Genomic DNA, 26,919 nt, shown 5'->3' on the forward strand with positions numbered 1-26,919 from the left:
GCGGCAGCACTCTCGTATCGGTAGGTTGGTAATAATGCTCTATTTTGTAGACGCTACGTGAATTTCGCATACCAGACAATGATTTACGAGCATGCAGTTCCCCCTCACACTACTGTTACTACACGTCAGTATTGGCTACAATAAGGAAGCACCTTGCAGAGAAACGACCAGAGCTTTCTCGGACTGGGTGGCGACTTCATCATGACAATGCACGGCCTCACGTCGCAGATCGAGTCATGCAGTTTCTGGCTCGATTCAACATTACCTGTGTACCGCATCCACCTTATTGCCCTGATCTTGCTCCCTGTGATTTTCTTATTCGCATCACTGAAAGCAAAGCTTAGGGGCATTCGGTTTGAGAACTTTGAAGCAGTGCTCAAGGAAAGTGAGGCGATTCTCAAGGACCTGACAAAGATTGGTCTGCAGCATGTGTTCAAGGACTGTCAGAGACGCTATAAAAAGTGCATTGAAGTAGGATGGGACTAATTTGAAAAAAATCATGTAAACATTGAAATGGAGTAATAAACATCTGTGAAAAATATCGGTCCCAGTCTTTGTTGATCAGCCCTCGTAAATACATACCATCACACTCAGAAAAAATAGGCTGGCCTTTTTCTGACACTGAAAGAGAATGAATCCAGAGAGATAGTCGTATAGAACACTCGCTTTTCAGGAAAAATGGAAAACTCATCCCTGTTGGTCTAAAGAAGTGCACGAAAATCTAAAAGTAAAGAGGCATAAATCCTAAGTAAATTCAAGGCAAAACCATTTTTGGGAAGAAAGTTGCGGATATGAAGGAGAATCCAGAGACACTGACAGCTAAGAGTGACAGAAGAGAAGCTTGAGACTGAAGTACAGCACTCGACACACAAGGCTGTACACTAAAAAGCTAATATCCCCGCCCTATTATCTTTCTCTGAATGGCTCATCAGTGCTGCCAACTTGACATGTTACATATTGAAATCACGAGACATAACCATCAACTGATGATGATGATGATGATGCATGTTATTTAAAGGGCCTAACATCTAGGTCATCGGTCCCTAATGATACGAAATGAACTGACAAATTAAGAGTTCAAAATCATCCACTGACTAAAATTAAAAATGTCATGATGAATGAATGGATGGATATGAATTTAAAACAATCAATGCATTCGGCCTAAAAACTATCACGGAGATAGTAATACTGACCAAGGGATCACTTCTAAAGCACAATCCTGAATCGAGGATGCTTGTTGTCTAAAGGGGTCCAAAATCCAGGTCAACGGCCCCTCATTATGGTACTTGTCGCTATGGTATTTGTCATATTCGGGCACTAATCAAAAGTAGCGTAGATTCACGGTGTTCCACACATGATGGTACTACTCACAAGTATTGTACGTCGTACAGGTAACGCAGACATATGGTGTTTCTCACATAACGGCGCCACTCATAGGCAACGCAAACTGATGGTGTTCCTCACCTACGTGTACTAATCACGGACGCCGGTATTCCCGTAGTGTTCCTCATGTAGTTGATAGTAATCACAGGCAACGCAGACCCACGGTGTTGCTCATATAGTGGTACTTGGACGTACCCACTCTGCCCACAGATGTGTGACAAAATTATGACGTGGCAGGTCACCTTAATACTAATATACACTGACTGACAGTGACAATGCAACACCAAGGAGGAGTGGTTCGAAAGGGATGAAAGTTGGGGAAAAAACGGAGACGGCACGGATGAATAATTGATGTTTATTTCAAACCGATATGCAGGTTACACAGTGCGCACGGCATCGACTCAGTAGGATGTAGGACCACCGCGAGCGGCGATGCACGCAGAAACACGTCGAGGTACAGAGTCAATAAGAGTGCGGATGGTGTCCTGAGGGATGGTTCTCCATTCTCTGTCAACCATTTGCCACAGTTGGTCGTCCGTACGAGGCTGGGGCAGAGTTTGCAAACGGCGTCCAATGAGATCCCACGCGTGTTCGATTGGTGAGAGATCCGGAGAGTACGCTGGCCACGGAAGCATCTGTACACGTCGTAGAGCCTGTTGGGAGATGCGAGCAGTGTGTGGGCGGGCATTATCCTGCTGAAACAGAGCACTGGGCAGCCCCTGAAGGTACGAGAGTGCCACCGGCCGCAGCACATGCTGCACGTAGCGGTGGGCAGTTAACGTGCCTTGAATACGCACTAGAGGTGACGTGGAATCATACGCAATAGCGCCCCAAACCATGATGCCGCGTTGTCTAGCGGTAGGGCGCTCCACAGTTACTGCCGGATTTGACCTTTCTCCACGCCGACGCCACACTCGTCTGCGGTGACTATCACTGACAGAACAGCGTGACTCATCGGAGAACACGACGTTTCGCCATTCCCACATCCAAGTCGCTCTAGCCCGGCACCATGCCAGGCGTGCACGTCTATGCTGTGGAGTCAATGGTAGTCTTCTGAGCGGACGCCGGGAGTGCAGGCCTCCTTCAACCAATCGACGGGAAATTGTTCTGGTCGATATTGGAACAGCCAGGGTGTCTTGCACATGCTGAAGAATGGCGGTTGACGTGGCGTGCGGGGCTGCCACCGCTTGGCGGCGGATGCGCCAATCCTCGCGTGCTGACGTCACTCGGGCTGCGCCTGGACCCCTCGCACGTGCCACATGTCCCTGCGCCAACCATCTTCGCCACAGGCGCTGCACCGTGGACACATCCCTATGAGTATCGGCTGCGATTTGACGAAGCGACCAACCTGCCCTTCTCAGCCCGATCACCATACCCCTCGTAAAGTCGTCTGTCTGCTGGAAATGCCTCCGTTGACGGCGGCCTGGCATTCTTAGCTATACACGTGTCTTGTGGCACACGACAACACGTTCTACAATGACTGTCGGCTGAGAAATCACGGTACGAAGTGGTCCATTCGCCAACGCCGTGTCCCATTTATCGTTCGCTACGTGCGCAGCACAGCGGCGCATTTCACATCATGAGCATACCTCAGTGACGTCAGTCTACCCTGCAATTGGCATAAAGTTCTGACCACTCCTTCTTGGTGTTGCATTTGCTCTGTCAGTCAGTGTAAATAAATGATATCTCATTGTTTCTCCATAAACAATATCCTATGGGTGCCAGCCTTCAAGCTTATGGCTTCAAAACGATAGTTGATAATTAATAATAATAATAATAATAATAATAATAATAATAATAATAATAATGATAATGATAATAATAATAATAATAACACGTAATGAGCCTCTAAAATCTCCCAGGGCTGGGGTGACGGAACACAAACCATTAAGTACACTAACTTGGAAGTTAAGGATCATTAATAATAATTTCAGAAGATACAAATTAAAACAACTATTTATTAGGATGAAAAACGTGACTTAACAACGTATTAACGAAATCTGAACTTGCGGAAGCAAAATAAAAATTGAATGAAATAAACTCTAAGAACATGAATTGTAACGCGTAGACTTGCAGTAATTTATGCCATTAGCTCACCATTTGTAGACTCTTGTCTGGATACGATCTATGTAGTAGCTGATGATTGATGTATCTCTCGCACAGGCGGCGTCATCTCTTCTTGTGGATTCCAGTCCTACTTCTGCTTTGTGCATAGTACACTAGTTGTACTATGACTTTCCTGCTTTTAACACTTCCTACTGTACTCGTTACATAAAGTTGTAATGACTCCTAATTTTAATAACAAAACCACCATGGGTTACGTTCATGGAGAGAATAGACTTGTATTTTTCCGTATTACCGAAATGTAGCGTAATTAAATTCATAACAAAATCTCTCCTGCCCTATGCCAGTCAAAACCGGTCTCCCATTGACTTTACCTCTCGTCATTGAGATAACAGGTCCCAATGAGAGTAACTTTTGAGTAGTACACTACTCAAATGCGAAGTGAACTAAGTTAAGATCTTCTCTGATGTCCAGACGTACAGCCTTTCTCCGATGATAGATTAGAATTGTCGAATCATCCTTCAAGTAAGAGTGTCTGCGTAAGAGTGTCCTTCCAAGTGTCTCTCCAGCCCTTGTCGTTGATGTATATAGCTACAAAATCTCCCTCCATCAACCACATCACATGGTGCAGTAAGATTTGAGGTATTATCCCTTCCCCTATGTATTGCTGTGAATCCAGCATGTTGCTTCACTACGTCCATTCACATACGCTGAACTTTCCCGCGGAAACGAAGCGTCAGGTAGCTAACTTCGAAAAATAGGCGTTTACCAGGTTTCAACTGTCTCCTCAGAGTTTGGAAGGGGTACGGTCTCTCGTAAGCTTGATGACGTACATTTCCTGGTAATGGGCTGAAATTAGCCTGCTATTGGAAAATTTACTGCAAGCTATTAATACGAATGATGTTGAAATACTTTACACAGTAAGTTGTTCGTTCAGAATACGTTGTAGCCGCGATACAAAGAAATGAAATGATGATGTGAAATGGATGATTAAAACCCTATACATATACATAATAATTAATTAAAAATGACCTATCAGTGATTAAATATATACATCTTATCAATTAATTATACAATTCAATAATTTAATACATGCAGTGATGTCCCAAACATCACAGTACTAATCACAGGCAACGCCCAGACCCGTGGTGTTTCTCACAATTATACTAATCACGGGTACTGGAAACCCACAGTGAACCGCTCTCTGCTGCTACTAACCACAAACCTATTGTGTACCTAATATAGTGGCACTAATCGCAAGTAAAGGCGATCCAAGGTGTTCCCGTGTGATGGTACTAATCAAAAGTATTTTCATGGTTCTAATATAATCATCCCTTGGTCGCCCCTTTTAGTCGCCTCTCACGACTGGCAGGGGATACCGTGGGTGTATTCTTCGTCTGCATCCCCCACCCACAGGGGGGCAGACAGAGAAAAAAAGAAAAAAACAAGAGATCCGTCACTTCGAAAAATGAAGTAACGGACGAAGAAAGGCAAGGGCCACGAAGGGCATGAAAATGAAAGACTCCCTAGGCCTCGAATGCTATAATACCGTCGGGGTCGGAAAAGAACAAGAGTTGACCAACGGAGGTCGGACAGGATAGATGAACATGAGGAGCCTGGCACAAGTAAATGGAAGTAATGCTAGGACTCAGCTAAGGGCCCCGAGGTCGCCAACCCACACTCCCAAGTTGAGAGCCCCTTAGTCCCCTTTTAGTCGCCTCTTACGACAGGCAGGGGAGACTGTGGGTATATTATTCATCTGCGTCCCCCACCCACAGAGGGTTAAGCATAAACTAATATCAGTGTATCAATAATGGAGGTTCCCTTACCCAAGTAAATCTTCAATAAAGATATTCATAATGAAGTCTGTTTTCAAGCTCAGTGAGGAATTAAAGAAATAAATACTCTTTCTCCCTCACTCATTTAAATGTTATGTATTTCTGCCTTTATTTTGATACACGCATTACTATAACCGAACTCCTCCGTGCTTGCCTGGTGTAAATAATTCAGCTCCCTTCTTGAAATTTGCTGTCATTTGTCGGACCGAAATGAAACCACGCGGTAAAAATACACACAAGCAAATATATTACATCTACGTATGCCGTAATCAATAATACGGGAAGGCTAAATCTCCAAACCGTACCAAAGTCGTGACAAAACGAGGTTAGGTTAGGTTGATAATTAAATGTCCTTCCATTTCAACTGAACTGATCTTTATACAGAAGGTAACGTTGCTTTACTTTTCGGAGGAGTTCTTGCAGATATTTTTTGCTTCTTGTACATCCTAATAGAATTCCATGCATTCTAATTGGAGGAAATAACACCGTATTAATAAAATGATATGTTCATCATTTATTCGAACATGCCACAGTTATTATACCTAGCTGGTATTACCCAAACTGATTTACAATTCTACAGAAAAAGAAAATTTGCTTTACGTATAGCCGCAAATGTAACACTAGTGATTTTCACAATACGGTATTGGCAATACGTATAATCTCGAACCGAGCTCTATATCTGCAGTCGCTTAAGAGCGACCAGTATCCAGTACTGGGAGATAGTGGATTCAAACCACACTGCCGGCAGCCCTGAATATGGTTTTCCGTGGTTTCCCATTTTCACACCAGGCAAATGCTGGGGCTTATTTCTCTCTCCTAGACCTTTCCTTGAGCTATCGTCGTCATAAGTCCTATCTGTGTAAAACAACTTGCTTTTATAATGTCGCAAGTCACGAGAAAAACACGAATACATAGTGCTAACATGCAAAATTAACAGTAACTGTAGAACATCGTATCGGACGTAGGGTAGCTAAACTGTATGGTTGGCGACACTGAATCGAACCTAACAGTTAGAAAATAACTATAAATCACTACCTTCAATATAACAGGGAAGAATGAGTAAGATTGCTCACGCAGTGTCTGCGCTTACTTGGCAGGGAGTATACATTTTTGCTCAAATGTCGAGAAAAAGGTGTAAGCCTCAGAAATAAACATCGCAGGAAGTTTGTGTAGCCACAAACCAAGTGTTCACTCCGTAGATTGCTTTGTGGCAGTTCTCCACTCGGCTATATTTTCCGCCTACTCTTGAGTTCAGCATTGCTTCCACATTGTCTCCCATTATCTGCTGAATATACTGAATGCGAGGTCTTCCTCGGTACCACTTCCCTTCAATCACTCCTCCTAATATACCTTTACGCAAGCTGTCATGTCTTAGTATATGCCCTATTAACTGTTTCCTTCCCGTTTTTTATGTTCTTCGAAATAGCAACAGTTTTCCCTTCCTCCTTATACAGGATGAACTTTAATAAAACCGACAAACTGCAGGGACTGATTCCTGACTTGAGATGGAGGAAAAAATGTCTTACGAACATGTGTCCGGAAATGGACGGTATACGTGCAACGACAACAAATAGCCCCGGAATACTGTACATAGCTGAATCGCATCCACGTCACAGCAGATGTTCAAAGTGGCCTCCATGGGCTGCAGTGCACGTGTTCAGACGTCGTATCATGGATTGCCTCACCCTTTTGCACGTTGCGGCCTCTCACCGAATAGCGTCACAGGCGTTGTGAACACGCTGTTGAAGGGTCCGCACATCATGAACTGGTTCAGCATACACAACGCTTTTCAGATGTCCCCAGAGGTCAAAATCCAGGAGGTTTAAATCCGATGATCTAAGAGGCCATGCTACAGGGCCTCCGTGTCCTATCCAGCGCCTGGGGAAGGTGTTGTCGAGGTGTTGGCGAACTGTAATGCGGAAGTGGAGTGGTGATCCATCATGCAGAAACAACATAACCTGTCTTATTTCCAAAGGCAATTCTCAAGCAATCCAGGCAGAGTATTCTGCAGGAAGTCCAGGTACGTTCCTTCGTTGAGGCGTTGTGGAATAATAACTGGTCCAAGTATGTGGTCGCCAAGAATCCCTGCCCAAACGTTGATTCTGAACCGATGCTGGTGAGACGGATCAACCATTCCACGGGGATTTTCTGTAGCCCACAGATGACGATTATGTAGATTGTCGATGCCATATCTGGTAAAGGTTGCTTCATCGGTAAAGAGGACTGACGACAGAAATCCCATAACTGTGATAGCCTGGTGCAAAAACCATCGACAAAATCATTCCTGTAGAGGGAAATGCGCTGCTTGATAATCCTTGCACTCGTTGCAGGTGATAGGGATAATAACGGTTGTCAAGCAGGATACACATAATCGTAATCTGGCTTACACCATGTTGGCAGGCCACTTGCCTGGAGCTTGCACCAGGGTTCATGTCCTGTAGAACCTGTTCCTCCAGATCTGGTGTACGCACAGTCCGCCGCCTCCCTACACGTTCGTCTGTCTGAAAGGACCCATGGTCACACAAACGCAAAAAAATAGCTTGAAACGTTGTGTGATGTGGTTGGTGTCTGTGGGGGTACTCGTTTTGGTATAGCCGTGCTGCCACTCGACCGTTTTCATTGGCTTGGCCATACACAATCACCATCTCGGCTTGTTCCCGACATGAATACCGGACCATTCTGCTTCCGACAGTACGGTTCTTCAACCATAATGTCTGCAACAGAAAAAATACACTGCAAGTAGTCAGAGAAAATTTCATTCGTCAGTGCCACCTACCATCGCAATGATGCATCATCATCATACACTTGTCGCTTCCACCATTCTCCTCTCAATCCTGCTGTTCTTTTCACTGCCTTGTAGTATTTACATTCCATCAACTTTCTCATATTCTCGAAGTATGTCTTCCTTGGTTTTCCTCTTCCCTTCTTTCGTAGTATTTTCCCTTCAAAGACGTTTACTAGGAAGTTGTTATGTCTCAGGATATGACCTACAAGTTTTTTTGCCATTTGTTTTTCATCGCACCGGCACAGATAGGTCTTATGGCTACGATAGGAGAGGAAAGGGCTAGGAGTTGGAAGGAAGCGACCGTAGCCTTAATTAAGGAACAGCCCCAGCATTTGCCTGGTGTAAAAATAGGAAACCACGCAAAACCATCTTCAGGGCTGCCGACAGTGGGGTTCGAACGCACTATCCCCCGGATGCAAGCTCACAGCCGCGCTCCTAACCGCACGGCCAACTCACCCGGTACCTACAAGTTTTATCTTCCTTTCTTCCACATCCTTTATCAGTCTCCGTTGCTCATTGATTTCTTTAGAACATCTCGATTCGTCTCTTTTTTTCAGTCCAGAATGTCCCCGTCATTTTCCTCCATATCCACATTTAAGTTGCTTCCAATGAATCTCTTTCCTTTTTTACAATAGAGCAGCTCTCACAACCGTAAAGTAGTACACTCCAGACAAAGGATTTCACAAAAGCCTTTATTGTTTCTAAACTTATATGGGTATTTATTAAAAGACTTCTTTTATTTTGAAAGACCTGTTTAGCAAGAGCTATTTTTCTTTTTATTTCTTTGGCGCATCTATTGTCTTCAGTGATACGCTTCCTAAGTAACAGAAATGTTGCACTTGTTCTATGTTAGAATTTCCCATTCTTATGTTTATATTAACTTCCCTGCCATCTTTGCTCACAACTAAAATTTTGGTTTTGTTACTATTGATTTCAAGTTTGTAATGTTTCAATGTATCACACAGAACAGTGATCATTCTGTTTAGTTCCTTCTCAGAGTCTGCTACAATATAAATGTAAGGATTAAAAATTATGGGAGACAAAGCACACCTCTGTCTCACACCTTTCCTTACTAATATAACTACAGCTTTGAATAAGAGTATACACCGTACTCAGTCTGGAGCTTTTCATTGTACGTAAAGGAAGGTTTCGGTTTGGTTTCAATGGGTCAGATGTACTTACTTCTGCAGTATTTGACCACCTTTCGCATTGATCGCATTTGCTAAAATTCCAGCCGCCTCTAATGATGGCTCTCTTACGAGCATTTCCATTTAACAGCTTACCATCATCTCCACATGAATATGCTGTCATGAAGCGAGCCCATAACTGTCTCTTAAAACACGGAGTGGTGTCATTGGTCCTCGCTGAGAGAGTGCGTGTGTCGTTATATGGCCCATTGTCCGGTGAACATCGTCCGAGGATTATTCATGAGACTTGGCTCCAGAGGGAGCTTGTGTTAATCAATTAAAAGAGGTGAAGCTGTTGGTGTCAGCCCATTAATTACATAAGGAGAAGCCAAAATAGTCCTCTATTTATCAGCTGGGAGACTGCGGGCTCTTAAAATTCTTCTTTGTAAAGATTCCCCGCTCTGATCATCTCAAATGGAGGTTCCAGATTAGTACTGTGAAATAAAGTCGACTAGATACACTTTTATCCCTTCTCAGTTACGAGCTTTACAAATGACAGAGTTTAAAATTCAAATTCTGAGCTTCAGTAGTCAAGATATGGAGATGGTTGTGCTGAGGGAAAAAGCAACGGAAATATTTATTGTTTAAAAGGAATAAATCTTGACTCGTCACTGAATGAAGATTTCAGCCCTTCGTGGTTGTTTCCTTTCTTTAGACGATGCCTTCATTTTTTAAACTGGGCTGAGTGGCTCAGACGATTGAGGCACTGACCTTCTGACCTCAACTTGGCAGGCTCGATCCTGGCTCAATCCTGTGGTATTTTAAGGCGGTCAAATACGTCAGCCTTACATCGGCAGATTTACTGGCATGTAAAAGAATTACTGCGAGACAGAATTCTGTGATCTCGGCACCTCCAAAAACCGTCAAAACACTTAGTGGGAGATAAAAAACAAACGTTAATTACATTCTTTGAAATGTTGGAACTCTTCCACCATTCTTTTCATTAGCAATAGAAAGGAATAGGTTCTTGGTTCTACTTTCCCTTAGAACAATAATCACCACAGAGGTAAGGTAACAAAAATATTCCTTCTTCTACGGAGCGGGTTGCTGCGCGGTTTCGGCCACGTAGCTTGCATTCGGGAGAGAGTGGTTTCGAACCCCGCTGCCGGCAGTCCTAAATGTGGTTTCTCATTTTCACACCAGGCAAGTATTGGAGCTGTACCTTAATCTAGGCCATGGTCATCCCTTCCCACTCCTACCCATCGTCGCCATAAGATCTGTCTCTTTCGGTGCTATGTAAAACAAATTTCAAAATAATCTCCACACAAATTTACTGTGGGCAGACCAGAACAGATGTTCATAAAATATTAAACCAAGACTTCTAAAGTTTCGGTTGTAGCATCAAGATGATGATTATGATGAGTTATTTATGTATTTATTTACTACCTTTTAAAATCGGCTTCGCTCGCGTGGATTTCGTAATTTGATAAAAGTAGTAGCCCCCCGGTACTGCACTAAGACATTATTTGAAAATCCCTGAAGTATGAAATCTCACCGAAAAACTGAGTTTCATTTACCCCAGAACTTCTTTTTAAAACACGTTTGTGGTATTGCCTTTTGGGGCTGAGATGACCATGCGGCATAGAACTGTACGTGTGAGAAACAGTCCTCTCTCAAGTGGAAAATAAAAAGGTACATGTTCCTTTAATGTTAAAGGAGATTCCCAATACCTATTTCCACTTCTGTAACTTATTCAGTTTTTGAAATATACTGTAAAAACACTCATTTTTTTTATTTAACCACCCCCTTAAGTGGATTTTCTGAAAAACGTGCTTCTTTATTTTTAAAGGAGATTCCAAATATCAATGTTCACGTCTGCAACATATTAAGTTTTTGAGATATGAGTATACACATTATTCAACCAATTTTTCAGTCTTTTCTCCGCCCTCTGAAATGTTTTCGACAATAAAATATATACGCATTCCTTTGTTTTAAAAGGATATTCCAAATATCAGTTTCTACGTCTGTAACTTGTTAACTTTTTGAGATAAACCCATTTAAAAAAATCACCCAATTTCAATTCTTTTCACCCCGCTTAAGTGGATTTTCCGAAAACAAAAAATGCGTCTTCCTTAATTTTTAAAGGAGATCCCAAACACCAATTTTAACATCTTTAAACTGTTAAGTTTTTGAGATATACTCATTATTAAAATTCACCCCCTTTTCACCACTATAGTATTGGAATATCCAAAAATCTTCCCTTAGTGAACACCTACACCGTATTATAAATGTATTCCCAAAGTTTTCTTTCTTTATGCCTAGTAGTTTTGGCTCGGCGATGATGAATCAGTCAGTCAGTCAGTCAGTCAGTCAGTCAGTCAGTCAGTCAGTCATAACATGTTATTTTATATTTATATATTTATTTTTCTTCTCTTAAGTGGCGAAGTTAGGGCGCACGACCCTCTCTCACACTTAAACACACCTACAATACTTTTCTGCATATATATTAACTTATAATTTAGTAGAATTATTATGCTAACACACACGCTATCACTCCCACTCACATTTATTAAGGAATTACAATATTATACTGTACATTAACCAATACTAAATAATATTGCTCGAAATGCACGTATTACAAAACTATCGACTATGTCTACTACATATACCAGAGAAACACAGTCTATCACCATTCATTCACTCATCTGCACAGCGCACACGTCAGTTGGTAGGTTTCAACAGGTAATCTCGGTATGATTTCTTGAATTTAGTTAGTGAGTCACTGTCCCTGGCACTAAGTGGTAAGGAATTCCAAAGTTTGGAACCGGTCACAGTAAAAGAATTGTTATGCGCAAATGAATGGTGAAGAGGAATTGCAAGGGTAGATTCATGATGATGATGATGATGATGGTAATAATAACTGTACTAAAAATTGAGGTTGCAATAATTCTACTCACAAAATGGCTGCATTATTACTTTAATTAGAAACAGTGCGCTAACCGAACCTCGAAAATGTGCAGTGAACCAGCGAGAACTATGTGTCTCATTCAACATAATACACTAAGTGGCCAAAAGTCATGGTAAGACACTCAATGTGAAGTTAATAACGTCTTTCTCCTTTCGCGAACCCTCAAAATGACAGCATTACGGTAAAGCATCGACTCTACAAGGAGCTGGAATCCTTTTGGAGGGATCTGGACCCAAACATCTTGCACTGTTACCCACAATTGGTCTTGTGTGGTTGATGCGGATTTCATGGAGCGTACATCAGCATCGACAGCATCCATTGTCGTAAATTCAGTGGAGTGCTCCTCCAACCACCTGCGTGCCATCACAGAGCACACTGTCTTGTTGAAACATACCATCTCCATCACGGTACTATAGGGCCAAAAAGAGATGCAGATGATCTGAAAGAATTTCCACTTAACGTTCACCTGTCAACGCTCCCTGCTTCCAGAAAATGGGGCCAAATTCTGACCATGAGAACGCCGCCCAGGCCAGAATTGAGCCACTTTCCGCCCGGACACAATCTTGTTGAAACGCTGGATCCATAGATTCATGGGGCATACGCCACACTCTCACGCGCCCATCAGGTCGATACACCTGGAACCGGGATTCATCGGACCATACTACAAACCGCCACTGTTTCATGGTATATCGCCGATGTTCGCGGACCCATGCACGTCGTTAAGCTGTGTCGAGGTGTCAGCCAAAGGGCACGAGTTAGTCGTCGTCGTGCAGTTGCCTCCTTACAGTCCTGATAGAAAATGGTTTCCTGACTCCCAACATTCAACTGAGCGGTGATCTGACACACAGTAGCCTATCGAACACCCAGTAGAGTTCTGTGGAGGCAACGTGATGTCCGTTCGTTAAACACTTGTGGTCTTCCCGTGTGGCTGTTTACGCGGGTGGCAGCATTCTCTCTCCTGCGATTTTGAATATCTACCCTCGACACTCTTGACCTCGAAACCTGAATTCTCGTGAAATCTGCGCAATGCTATGACTTATGCGGCGTGCGCCGGTGAACATCCCAAGTTCCAAGTCGGTTAACTCGCGGCGTGTTGCCATCATCATGGCACTGTTGTCTGTGACAGACTGCTCAGCTACGCCGCAATGCTCAGGCTCATTTGCTAATGGAACATTCCTTCCCGTGACTTTTGGGCACTCAGTGGATAAGATAGAGTTTATTTATTTATTTATTTATTTATTTATTTATTTATTTATTTATTTATTTATTTATTTATTTATTTATTTATTTATTTATTTATTTATTCAATTAGCGTAAATGGAATGTCATCGGCAGTCGTTAGAAATCGTGTAGATTTGCATAATCTACGTTCGTATCTCACTTGGAGGTTAAAATCAGTGTGAAATGAAGTAAATCACTTGCTCGCTGTAAGATCTCCTTCACTTGGTGACTAAAGATCTAGGAACGAAGAAAGGATTGCTTTCTTCAAAAATTGACTTACGTCGCACTGACACAGATAGGTCATTTTTTTCCTTTTGCTATTTGCTTTACGTCGCACCGACACACATAGGTCTTATGGCGACAATGGGATGGGAGGAAAGGACTAGGAGTGGGAAGGAAGCAGCCGTGTCCTGGTGTGAACATGGGAAACCGCGGAAAACCATCTTCAGGGCTGCCGACAGTGGGGTTCGAATATACCATCTCCCGAATGCAACCGCACATCTGCGCGTCCCTAACCGTACGGCCACTTGCCCAGTAACCAATGTCTGAGAGCCTCATTCATGCACAAGAAGAGTTGTTCCAATGTTTCAAGAGAATCTTCCATTCGATACCAGCAACCAGGAAGGCTCGTAACTTGCACATCAACTCGATGGCAGCTGACAGTATCGAAAAGTTGGCCAATAATATCGAAAATCAATGTTCTAATCGACACTTCCACTTTTTATGGGAACTGTAGCTTTATGGATTTGGAATTTATTAAAGCACGGTTTGAAGATAAAATGCTAAGTGGCATGTGATTATTGAAGTAGCGAGAGAGATAGTGACAGACCTGCTGTTGGTGACGTTGATGTGATTTCCTATAGCCAGTGCCTAGCCTGAGCCGGTGGTATTCCCGCTTCGGTTTCCTTCTCCAACTTCGCGTAGACCGTAGAGGCCCCTGGAGGAGGGGAAGGAGGTGGCGGTTGTGTTGGTGGTTATTGATATCATAGAAAGAATGGAATAATAACGCATCCAACTGTACGATAATTCCATTGTGGCCAACCGGATGAGGTGGACTAAAGGCTGGTCTCCACTGATTAACATTTAACAACGTGTTCAATGTTAACTGGCGACACCACCAACATGCTAACTGTTAAAAGTTAAATACTGTTCCATTTAACATTGTGTCCACACTTGTAAATATGTTAAACTTGACTTTGTTTATACACAGCTACTTCATCATATTAAAAAACCAAAACCAAACCCCATCGCACCACAGCCTTTGAAGGGCCTTGGCCTACCAAGCGACCGCTGCTCAGCCCGAAGGCCTGCAGATTACGAGGTGTCGTGTGGTCAGCACGACGAATCCTCTCGGCCGTTATTCTTGGCTTTCTAGACCGGGGCCGCCATCTCACCGTCAGATAGCTCCTCAATTCTAATCACGTAGGCTGAGTGGACCTCGAACCAGCCCTCAGGTCTAGGTAAAAATCCCTGACCTGGCCGGGAATCGAACCCGGGGCCTCCGGGTATGAGGCAGGCGTGCTACCCCTACACCACGGGGCCGTCACTTCATCATATTAGTTTGTGTTAATACATTCAGGTGGTTGCTTGCATTTTCAAACAAGAACAATGGACTCAGATGAAGATTTGGCCTTTGTTATTCCCATTGTTGCTTGATACAAGATTTTGAGAAGGATGATGATGATGATGATGATTCTTGTTGTTTAAAGGGACCTAACATCTAGTTCATCGGCCCTGCTTGGGAAGGAAGGAAAGGGGATTGGGGGTACGACAATATCTGAATAGAAGGCATGTGGATCAGGGATGCAGTGGTGCCAGAACCCACCGGAACGGAGTCTGAAATCTATCTGGAAAGGGGGAACGCAGTCTGAAACCAATTTCCCTTTTACTTGGCTGAAGTGTCTTTGTTTTATAATATGTTAATGTTTTAAACCTCTCACATTATTTCTAAGGCCCGTAATGAAGAACTTCCGTATCTAATCAGTACTGCCAACTGTATTTTTACCTACACTCTTCCATAAATCTATGGAATGTGTGATACTAATTACTACTTCAAACATCCAAGAGTGACAGCACCTTTCGTTTTAAAATTCACAGAAAATATTCAAAAGTCTCTTCATTAATGTTTTGCTATTACAGTATCATTTTTTTAACAATTAGCTTTACATCGCACTGACGCAGATAGGTCTTATGGCGACGATGGGATCCTAGGAGTGGGAAGAAAGCGCCCGTGGCCTTAATTAAGGTGCAATCCCAGCATTTACTTGGTGTGAAATGGGAAATCACAGAAAACCATCTTCAACGCTGCCGGCAGTGGGGTTCGAACCTACTATCTGCCGGATGCAAGCTCATAGCTGCGTTCCCTAACCGCACGGCCAACTCGCCTGGTAATATTATTATTATTATTATTATTATTATTATTATTATTATTATTATTATTATTATTATTATTATTATTATTATTATTTGCCAGATACTCTAGATAATTTTAAGACGTATAATAACTAATTGATAATGCTACGTCTCAATATTGAAACCAGTTACAACTTACAAAACTATTTTTAAATAGGTGATCACCCTATGCGTTAGGTTAACAAAGCACAATATATTCTTTTGTTTTTTGTTAGTTGTTTTGCGTCGCACCGACACAGATAGGTCTTATGGCGACGATGGGACAGGGAAGGGCTAGGAGTGGGAAGGAAGCGGCCGTGGCCTTAATTAGGGTACAGCCCCAGCATTTGCCTGGTGTGAAAATGGGAAACCACGGAAAACCTTTTTCAGGGCTGCCGACAGTGGGGTTCGAACCTACTATCTCCCGAATACTGGACACTGGCCGCACTTAAGCGACTGCACACTGCAACAATATATTCTAATGCTTTGTTATAGCTGTGTTCAATGTTCTTGCCCTTTAGATTTTGCATTTTCTTCAAATAAACAGAGGTATGTTGAAACAAATAAATACAACTAATTGAACACAATTATCTTCCTGTTTTAATTGGTCCACAGCCCTTCTAAGCAACCCGTTACACGGATGTTCATACTTAATTTTGTAATTGCACGAGTGAGTCTGAAACCTATTTCTGTTTCCATTACAATCCTGATGAGAATGAAATTCTGAATGAGCTAAGTAGAAGACAGGTTTGGATTTAAAAACTTTCCTAGTGTCTGAGCATGATTTTAATGTAGATTACCTACACGAACTTTGCCGAAGTCATGCCGATGCTACACGAGCAATGAATTGATTTAATATGTTTTCCAATCCCACCGGAAAACATGCCAACGTGTTAAATATGTTAAATTCAACATATCAAGTGAACATGTTAAGTCAACTAAGAATAAAATATTCGTATACATGTCATTTTTAACAAGTTGTTGTTAAATGTTAATCAGTGGAGACCCGGCTTTAGAGAAACACCTACAGTTCCGCATTATAAATAAGAATATGGGACCGGGTGATTTGGCCGTACGGTTAGGGGTGCGCTGCTGTGAGCTTGCATCAGGGAGATAGTGGATTCTAACCCCACTGTCAGTAGCCCCGAAGACGGTTTTCCGTGGTTTCCCATTTTCAAACCAGGCAAATGTTGGGGCTGTACCTTAATTAAGGTCATAACCGCTTCTTTCTCAGTCCTATCCCTTTCCTACCCCATTGTCGCCATAAGGCCTCTCTGTGTCGGTGCGACGTAAAGCCAATCTAAAAATAAAAAATGATAAGCGTATGGACTGCAGAATATATCCGTCACATGGCTAATGGATGGAGACCAGGTAACAATTCCAAAATCCTTGTCTTAGTTTTGAACTTCCTTAGTCCTAGAAAAACATAGCGGTAGCTGCCATTCACGATCAGTATAAAGGATTGTCAGAAACGACGTGAACCGGGTACATGAGCGTTACAGGGTTGGCCATACTGATTAATAATTTAAAAAGAAGAATTCGATATCTCGCGTTGTTGTCATTTTATTAGCTGCTGAAGTTAGCCAATCAAATCGTTTGGTGGGCGAATTCAAATGGGCTTTGCAAGGCGGTGTTGCTTAATCTGCACGTAGCTTAAAGTCGGCTTTAGAGCACCTATCGAAGAAAAAAGAACGTCGCCAGGGCACTGATATGAACACGAACCTCCGAGCTCACAGGATGGAGCCTGGCAAGTAAGCTACTGTGACTCCCGCTGAAACCCAGGCTGTAATTGTTTTCCCATTGATGCTTTCACGGCCCGTGCTTATAGACACGATATAGGCTTTTTGGGCTTATATAGATCTATCTGCGTCGGTGCGACGTACGAGTAAAACAACTTATAAAATAATAATATAATAATAGTAATAATAATAACTTCTGTCCAATATCTTACTTCACGATAGGAACATACCATTTTTTTTTCTGTACTGCACAAATCAACATAAAACTGGCAATGTTCTTGTGAGAGATATTGAATAATTTCTTCCAGATCCTTTACTTTTTTTCAGCTGTTAAATATTTGCTCGTGGTTTGACTAATGGTTTTGTCTCTTTTAAGTATATTCACTCTATCAAATCTTCCATATCTGAGTGTGATCTTGTAACATACACCATACCGGGATGAGTAATTTGAATACCTGATGTAATATTTAACACATTATCAGCCGCAGTTAGGAAGTCAACGAATTCACCCGATGTTATCCTCTCTACTTTAAATATTTGGGAAGGCTGGGATGATGTAATCACATCCTTTACCTCATTAGGTAAATAGGATTTCAGTGTCCTTTTGCGCTTTCCAATTAAAGCGAAATGGTGATCACTGGTCATGAAACTATGGCCTTATGCCAGATATCTATGTTCAATGCATTCAAAACAGCTGTATGCCACTAAAATACGTATATATTTCATGAGGGATTTCTTTGCCGGAGCATGTTGTATATGCTCAACTTTTCACATTGTTACGACGACTGTAAATAAAGTTCTTGCAATATTTCCTGAACTAACAAACACAGTTCCTTCAATGTAATCACCCGCAGAGTCTTTTGCTGAATGTCGCGAAGACGTTGGGACTCTTCTCAATGCGTTCTCTGTTGATGACAACGACGGATTACATAAGCAACTTTAGGAAATCGGGGGCTTCGGAAACAGATCGAAGTCACAAGGACGCATGTCTAGTGAGTACGGAAGATGTTCTAAGACCTCCCAATGCCACCGTTGCAATAACAGCTTCACATTGTTTGCAACATGGAAACGTGAGTTGCTATGCAACACGATAGGGTGTTCACGCTGAATAGCAGGACACCAGATGTCGCTCCAGAAAACGACAATAGTAGTCGCTGTTGACGGTCTGTCCCTCAGGCATAGCATGCGAAAGTGCGGCTCCACGACTAAATGGTTAGCGTGTTCACCTTTGGTCTCAGGGGTCCCGGATTCGATTCACGGCAGGGTCAGGAATTTTAACCACCATTGGTTAATTTCGCTGGTACGGGGGCTGTGTGTATGTGTCGTCTTCATCATCATTTCATTCTCATCACGACGCGCAGGTCGCCCACGGGAGTCAAATGAAAAGACCTGCACCTGGCGAGCCGAACATGCCCTCGGACACTGCCGGCGCTAAAAGCCATCCGCCATTTCAGTATGCGAAAGAATAACTCCCTCGTAGTCGTATGCTACAATCAGCATAATCTTCACCCGACCAAATTTCTGTGGACGTGGCGAACCTGGGTGACGCCATTAATTCGTCTTACGCTTTAATTCAGGTTCGTAGGCTCGTGCCAACTTCTCATCAATGGTGACAATACGCTGTAAAAATTCATCTCCTTCGTTGCAGTATTTGTTCAGGTGGATACTAGCCATTGCATACCGGTGCCTTTCTGTGAACTGATGTGGAACCCTACGGGACACCACATAATTCCCGAACAGTCCTTCGATGGTCCACAAAAACGACACCACTCACGATGCAAATCTGATCTTGAGGAATGGATGGCCGACCTGTGCGGTGCAAATCCTCAGTCTCATTTCGACCCGCACGAAACGTCTTAACCCATCGTGCAATTGTCCTATACGGTAATGCATTCTCGCCACGGGCTTCACGTAATCCTCGCTAGCATTACGATGCATTTTTGCCATAGGAAACCTCAATTTTAATCCACGAATGCTGATCAACTTTTGAAAACATGCTTTAGAGCGGCGAATTCAACCGACACTCTTCACTTCAACGCCACACATCAACAACAATCACAACTGGATGTCCGTCAAATGCACACTACACGACGACAACAGCGCCACCTGACCACTCCCATATCCTATTTGCGCATGCCCGATCTCCTGCGAGTGTCTGGACTATGTTGCCACTACTATATTTACAACCCTCATATTATGACATTTAATTTCTTAGATCAATGTTAACCGACAGCTTTTCTTTCACTATTGCCCTCCATTACATCAAAAGCATGATTAAATTAGTCGAACCTACACACGTCTGAAGAACTGCAAACGGGCCTCACATGGCACCAATAAAACAAGGGTACCCGAGGAGATACCTCAAGCATCATCTGCTGGCATGTAAGTGAGTCACTAATAATAATGCTATTGGCTTTACGACCCACTGACTACATTTTTACGGTTTTCGGAGACGCCGAGGTGCCGGAATTTAGTCCCGCAGGAGTTCTTTAACGTGCCGGTAAACCTACCGACACGAGGCTGTCGTGTTCGAGCACCTCAAATAACACCGGACTTAGCCAGGATCGAACCTGTCATATTGGGGTCAGAAAGACAGCTCCTCAGCCGTCTGAGCCACTCAGCCCAGCAAGTGAGTCACTTACAGTTGACCTACGACAGAGCACATAAATGGATGTACTACCAATACGCCCAATGAAATGAAATCTGAAAAATTGGCGCTTAGCCCCTTTAGAATGTTAGGTCTACAATTACTCCGTCAATACGCTTTGCCTTAAGTCAAGTCAATCTCAGTTTAAAAATGACTGCGATGTTAAAGTGAGGCTTTATCACAACCTCTGTTGGATATTTCAAAGGCTGCGAACGAACAGAGAATGTACAGAGATGGTGAAAGTGTATAAAGAGAACAAATAGAGTTGTCAATAAAAGCATACAGCATTTCCATTTCCCGTGAGTGTATGTGTTGATGTGATCGTGCAAATAGCGATTTACAGCGCTTCCAGCAACCGAAGTTTGATGTCTCTGTTGAAACACAGGTCCACTCTTTATTGACTCACAAAGAAGAGCGGCCAAAAACATTAACCTGTAGCACAATCTCGTGGTCCTCAGTCTTTGATGTTCTGTCACAATTTCAAAGACATTTACTTTAATAAATCAGGCTTCTAGAGGAAAATTTCATTTGGTTAAAAAGCGACGAGGAAACAAGTCTTTCAAATTCCAAACGCCGTAATTCCTGTAATAGTATTTGTTCATTAAGGGGCATCATGACTGAAATTTGGAACATCTACAATTTACCACTTATCACAACCAAATTTAAAACACAAGTACATTATTATTATTATTATTATTATTATTATTATTATTATTATTATTATTATTATTATTATTATTATCATTATTATTACTGGCGTATGGCAACAAGTTAGATACATATATACTGTACAAGTACACACTATTTACAAATATACACAGACCAGAAACATGGGAAACTATGAGTACAGAAAGTAAGCTCAAGAATGGATTACCTCAAGGATCGATACTGTTTCCCCTACTGTTCAATTTGTATATCTTCGATCTCCCAGAAACATCATCACGAAAATTCTGTTATGCTGATGATATAACACTAGCCACTCAACACAAGTATATATTACTACGATGGAGCACCACACAAAATTTGAAGTTGACTAGTTAACTGGTTGCAAAGTTATTAAGAAATAGTTTTTATTTTTTTATATGTCGCATGGAAAATGCTCATTGAGGCACAGTTTTCCTTATTTTTGGGTTATAATTTGACAGACTTGTCAAAAATACTCATATACTTAACAATAACGCCGAGTTTTACAGTCAGATATAAATTATTGGAGATATACGTTTTTTCAATATTTTGCTATTCATACAATAGGCAAAACGCTAGTTTGGTGCTATTTTAGGAACAAAAATATGAAGGTAATATTCAACTTATAATAAAATGCGGAAGTACTTTTAATTAACGAGCTCACCGAGCTCGATAGCTGCAGTCGCTTAAGTGCGGCCAGTATCCAGTAAACGGGAGATAGTGGGTTCGAACCCCACTGTCGGCAGCCCTGAAAATGGTTTTCCGTGGTTTCCCATTTTCCCACCAGGCAAACGCTGGGGATGTACCTTAATTAAGGCCACAGCCGCTTCCTTCCCACTCCTAGCCCTTTCCAGTCCTATCGTCGCCATAAGACCTATCTGTGTCGGTGCGACGTAAAGCAACTAGCAAAAAAAAATTACCGAGCTCGATAGCTGTAGTCGCTTAAGTGCGGCCAGTATCCAGAATTCGGGAGAGAGTGGTTTCGAATCTCACTGTCTGCAGCCTTGAAGATGGTTTCGTGTGGTTTCCCATGTTGATACCAGGCAAATGCTGGGGCTGTACCTTATTAAGATAGCTGTAGTCGCTTAAGTGCGTCCAGTATATCCAGTATTCGGGAAAGAGTGGTTTCGAATCTCACTGTCTGCAGCCTTGAAGACAGTTTCCTGTGGTTTCCCATTTTGATACCAGGCAAATGCTGGGGCTGTGCCTTATTAAGGCCACGGACACTTCCCTCCACTTTTAGCCCTTTCCTATCCCATCGTCGCCATAACACCTATCTATGTCGGTGTGACGTAAAACAACCTGAAAAAATGTCGTTTTAATTCCTGTACATATTCAAACTTTATCAGAAAATTTCAGGTGTATCTGATAAGAATTCTGTCGCAAAGAGAATATCATGCATGGCAATGAGCTAAAAATATTTTAAGACAGAAAAATGCAATTGAAAGTTTTAAGAAACTTAAAAAACCAAACCCCATGGCACTACAGCCCTTGAAGGGCCTTGGCCTACCAAGCGACCGTTGCTCAGCCCGAAGGCCTGCAGATTACGAGGTGTCGTGTGGTCAGCGCGACGAATCCTCTCGGCCGTTATTCTTGGCTTTCTAGACCGGGGCCGCTATCTCACCTCCAGATAGCTCCTCAATTCTAATCACGTAGGCTGAGTGGACCTCGAACCAGCCCTCAGGTCCAGGTAAAAATCCCTGACCTGGCCGAGAATCGAACCCAGGGCCTCCGGGTGGGAGGTTTAAGAAACTTACGTTAAAACTGTTCTGGACTGTAAATTACTCTCTCAGACTCATGTCTGCTCTTATACACAGCCCATACCTCTGTCTCTCTTCTGTGAATCTATCTTGAGACAGGTATGAACTAGACAGCCTCCATGATTGTCTGTACTGAGTTGTTCATAGCTTCTCTCTTGTTTGACATCTGTTAACATTCCAAACCTTCTTCTTTCTCTTACTTTTCCTCCGCCGGACTGAGTGGCTCAGACGGTTAAGGCGCTGGCCTTCTTACCCCAACTTGGCAGGTTCGATCCTGGCTCAGTCCGGTGGTATTTGAAGGTGTTCAAATACGTCAGCCTCGTGTCGGTAGATTTACTGGCACGTAAATGAACTCCTGCGGGACTAAATTCTGGCACCTCGGCGTCTCCGAAAACCGTAAAGGAGTAGTTAGTGGGACGTAAAACAATTATTATTATTATTATTATTATTATTATTATTATTATTATTATTATTATTATTATTATTACTTTTCCTCCATATATTTTTTCCTCCATCAGCCTCTGTTGAAGACAATTTCTACATAGTATGTGACCCAACTAGAATATTTTTCTCTTCCTTATCGTTTTCATCACGTGTCTCTTCTCTCCTACTTTCCCTAGCACTTCATCATTTCTCACTTTGTGTCCACTTCACGTTTTCCATTCTTCTCCACAACCATATTTCAAAACTTTCCAAATACTTTGATTCTTTCTTAATGTCCATGTTTCAGCTCTATATGACACTACACTCGACACAGAACACTTTTTCAAACCTCTTTCTTAAATGAATAGGGATTGCCTTAGATGTGAAAAGCCCTCTCGCCTTTCCGAAAGCTTCTTTTCCCAGACCTACTACAAGGTAAATATCTTCCAAGTGGGATTATTGAAAAGGTAGTCCGAAATAAGTTTAAAGGCAATATCGTTTGACAACGTGAGAAAAGGGCCATATGTTTGCTCTATATACGCCGTACTGCTAACCTTTAAACCCTGTATTTAGAACTTCAGAAATGGCTTTAGGGAAAAATGATCATGGGATTTCAAAGAGGAAGAATTGTTTTAAGGTTCAATATTTTGGTCAAAAGTCACAACATTTCAGTCATGACTCCCCTTAAACAGAATAATCATCCAGATTAAAAGTATCCTCTAAACATTAATTTTACAAGGAAAGTTCACCAGTGTCTGACAGACTCCAAGAGAAGTCGGATACGAAAGATGATGTCGAGAAATAAATGACAGACTCAGCTAGGGGACCTGTGCTTTTCAACCTACGCTCCCTTGGGTCGCGTTTTAGTCGTCTTTTACGACAAGCAGGCGATACCGTGGATATTACTATCCGGCATATTCAATCGTTTTTACGATGTGGCCTCTTTAAGTCCGAAGCAAGGCAAGTTTTCATGTGATCTCTCAATCTGGGACGGTCTTGAGCGATGTTCTGCCAATTGATCCCAGTAATCTTCCGGATGTCTTTATCCCATCTGTCCGGTGGGCTTCCCTTAGGTCTCAGATGATCTTTCGGACTCCACTCAAGCAGAAGCTTTGTCCACCTACCATCAGTTCTCCGAGCAACATTACCTGCCCACTGCCATTTTAGGGTATACACCCTTTCTAAAATGTCACTGACCTTTGTGACTGACCTGATGTAATCTGCTCTCTTCCTGTCTTTCTTCGTGAAGCCTAGCATAAACCGTTCCATAGCTCTTTGGGTTGTTCTGAGTTTTTGCTTAACAAACTCGGTCAATGTCCAGGTTTCACAACCGTAAGATAGTACAGGGAGAACACTCTGGTCAAAGACTATCTTCTTTGATTGGGCTGGCATGTTGGATTTGAAGATTGGAAAATTTCTTCCGTGGGCTTGCCATCCTAGTTTGATACGTCGGAAGATTTTCGGTCTATATTCCTGAATAAGGCGAAAAATTCAGTTGTACGCAATGCATGTTACAAATCTATTGGAGGTAAATATTAATGTATATGAGTCTGAATAAAAAATCTTATAAATATTTGACTGTCTCGATTCCACTCTGTCCAGCATTAATCTCACATGGAGTGACCGGGAATTGAACCACGGTACCCAGCGGTGAGAGGCAGGAGCGCTGCCGTCTGAGCCACGGAGACTCTTTAATAGCGTAAACTAAGTAAATACTAGGCAATTGATGCATTATATAATCCTTTATCTGCCAAGTGATCGCTGATCAGCCTGGCGGCATACAGATCAAGAAATGACGCCTGGTCAGCGTCACGGATCCTCTCAGCCGTTATTATTGCCTTTCTAGGTCCAGGTCGCTGTCACACCATCGGATAGCTCTTCAATTGTTCTCAGGTAGTTTGGGTGGACCTCGAACCAGCCCTCAGATCCAGGTAAGAATCCCTGACCTGACCGGTAATCGAACCCCTGACCTCCGGGTAAAGACACAGGCTCGCTTTACTTGGACTGGAGATATTAAGTAACAGCAACTGAATATCTATAAAGAGTTTTGTCTGTATATTGCTTATAATTTTAGAAGAATGGTATTTCTGTATCGGTCATGTCCATAGTAACAAGGAAATCCACTTTTTAATTTTCCGTCATGTCTGTCTGTCTGCCTATACGGGCATCACGAGAAAATGGCTGAAGAGAATTGAATGAAAATCGGAATGTGTGCTATAAATAATTTCATTGACTCTGAGTGAAATGGTGGTTTAGGGAAAGGCCTAAAATTCAGTTCTCAAATATCTATGTTATTAACGATTCTCTAGATATATACTATATAACTAACGTTATATATATATATAATTACATTTCCGATCATCTGTGTCTTATACGTTCTTATCGTACCGGCTATTATAACAGAGATAATTATGAATTTCGACTTCTGTTGCTTAGTCCATATCAACGGCGAGCATTGCTAACATGGAAATATTGCTCAATCATGTTAACTGGCGATGGTTTTTGTCATGATTGTCTTCAGGTGTAAAATTGCGTGGACATCGGTCGATATCGACAACGAAAATTGTGAAGATGAATACAAAAAATGAGCAAAAACATAACAATCGCTTGAAGAATAAGGGAAGAGGGAGTCATGAAAAGACGGAGAACTCCCTTTATATTGGATGCCCTAATGCTAGAAAGTCTGAAGAAAAGTAAATGTGAAGGACTATAATAAAGAAAGCTCATAAAAATGATCAAATAAACATTACATTATAAATAATAATAATAATAATAATAATAATAATAATAATAATAATAATATCGTGTGGCTATTGCTAGACTGGGTTACCTCAAGGATCGGTACTATCTCCCCTACTGTTCAATTTGTATATCTTCGATCTCCCAGAAACATCATCATGAAAATTCTGTTATGCTGATGATATAACACTAACCACTCAACACAAGTATATATTACTATGATAGAGCACCACACATAATTTGAAGGCAGACCCTCCGATGATGGTGGGCCGGCATCTGCCATGTAACTGCGTGTTATTGTGGTGGAGGATAGTGTTATGTGTGGTGTGTGAATTGCAGGAATGTTGGCGACAGCACAAACACCCAGCTCCCGGGCCATTGGCATTAACAAATGAAGGTTAAAATCCCCGACCCGGCCGGGAATCGAACCTGGGACCCTCTGAACCGAAGGCCAGTACGCTGACCATTCTGCCTACGAGTCGGACAACATTACATTAATCATTTTCAAGAAGTGATTTCTCTCTTCTGTTGCCACTCATCTCCAATAAATGGGATTACTGCTGCGTCCCGAGTAAAATATCATGTCTGAATATTGGCGGAGAGTATCTACGGAGTTGATAACTTTGCACAACCTATATGATTGTCCCATCAACTGCAGCTAGTATGCAATAAAAGAAACAAAATGTTACAAGGAATCATATCAAAATAAGTACATGCAATGACAGATGATGAGTATTCAGTGGGCTTATGGCTGAGCCTTAAAACAGAAATTACCAACTCCACTGTCTGCTACGACTGAGGTTTGTTCTCTTGACATTCGAATGCAATACTCTTCTCTTATAACAAGACAGCTGTATCTTCACTGGTAAACGAAGTCCTTCTGCCTTATCACTCATTCATTAAGCACGTAAGCGATAGCAGTTTATAGACATGGGAGTTTGAGTGTTAACGACTTGACCTCAAGTGTCCTACTAGTTTACAGCAAGTTTAATGGTTATAGCCTGGAGATACATGACGAAATAGTTATTTCATTTAAATAATAACATGGTGGTATTTTTATGAAGCTGCAGTGCGGTTTATGTTTCCTGTAAACACCACAGTGTTACTAAACTGTATTCAGCACGGTGTCCCTTCTTCCCCTCACCCCCAA

At 42.2% G+C, this 26,919-nt stretch overlaps 1 protein-coding gene across 1 annotated transcript in view; it reads left to right on the forward strand.

Annotated features, from left to right (window-relative positions):
• The first annotated feature begins 201 nt into the window (after window positions 1-201).
• Window positions 202-26,919, forward strand: part of LOC136880860 (uncharacterized) — a 344,256-nt gene continuing 317,538 nt past the window's right edge. Inside the window, exon 1 of the mRNA XM_068229151.1 lies at window positions 202-442. Within this exon, the coding sequence (XP_068085252.1) occupies window positions 202-442 (241 nt within the window). The remainder of the gene's footprint in view (window positions 443-26,919) is intronic.

This window comes from Anabrus simplex, chromosome 9 (assembly GCF_040414725.1).
Source record: "Anabrus simplex isolate iqAnaSimp1 chromosome 9, ASM4041472v1, whole genome shotgun sequence".
NCBI classification, from domain to species: Eukaryota; Metazoa; Arthropoda; class Insecta; order Orthoptera; family Tettigoniidae; genus Anabrus; species Anabrus simplex.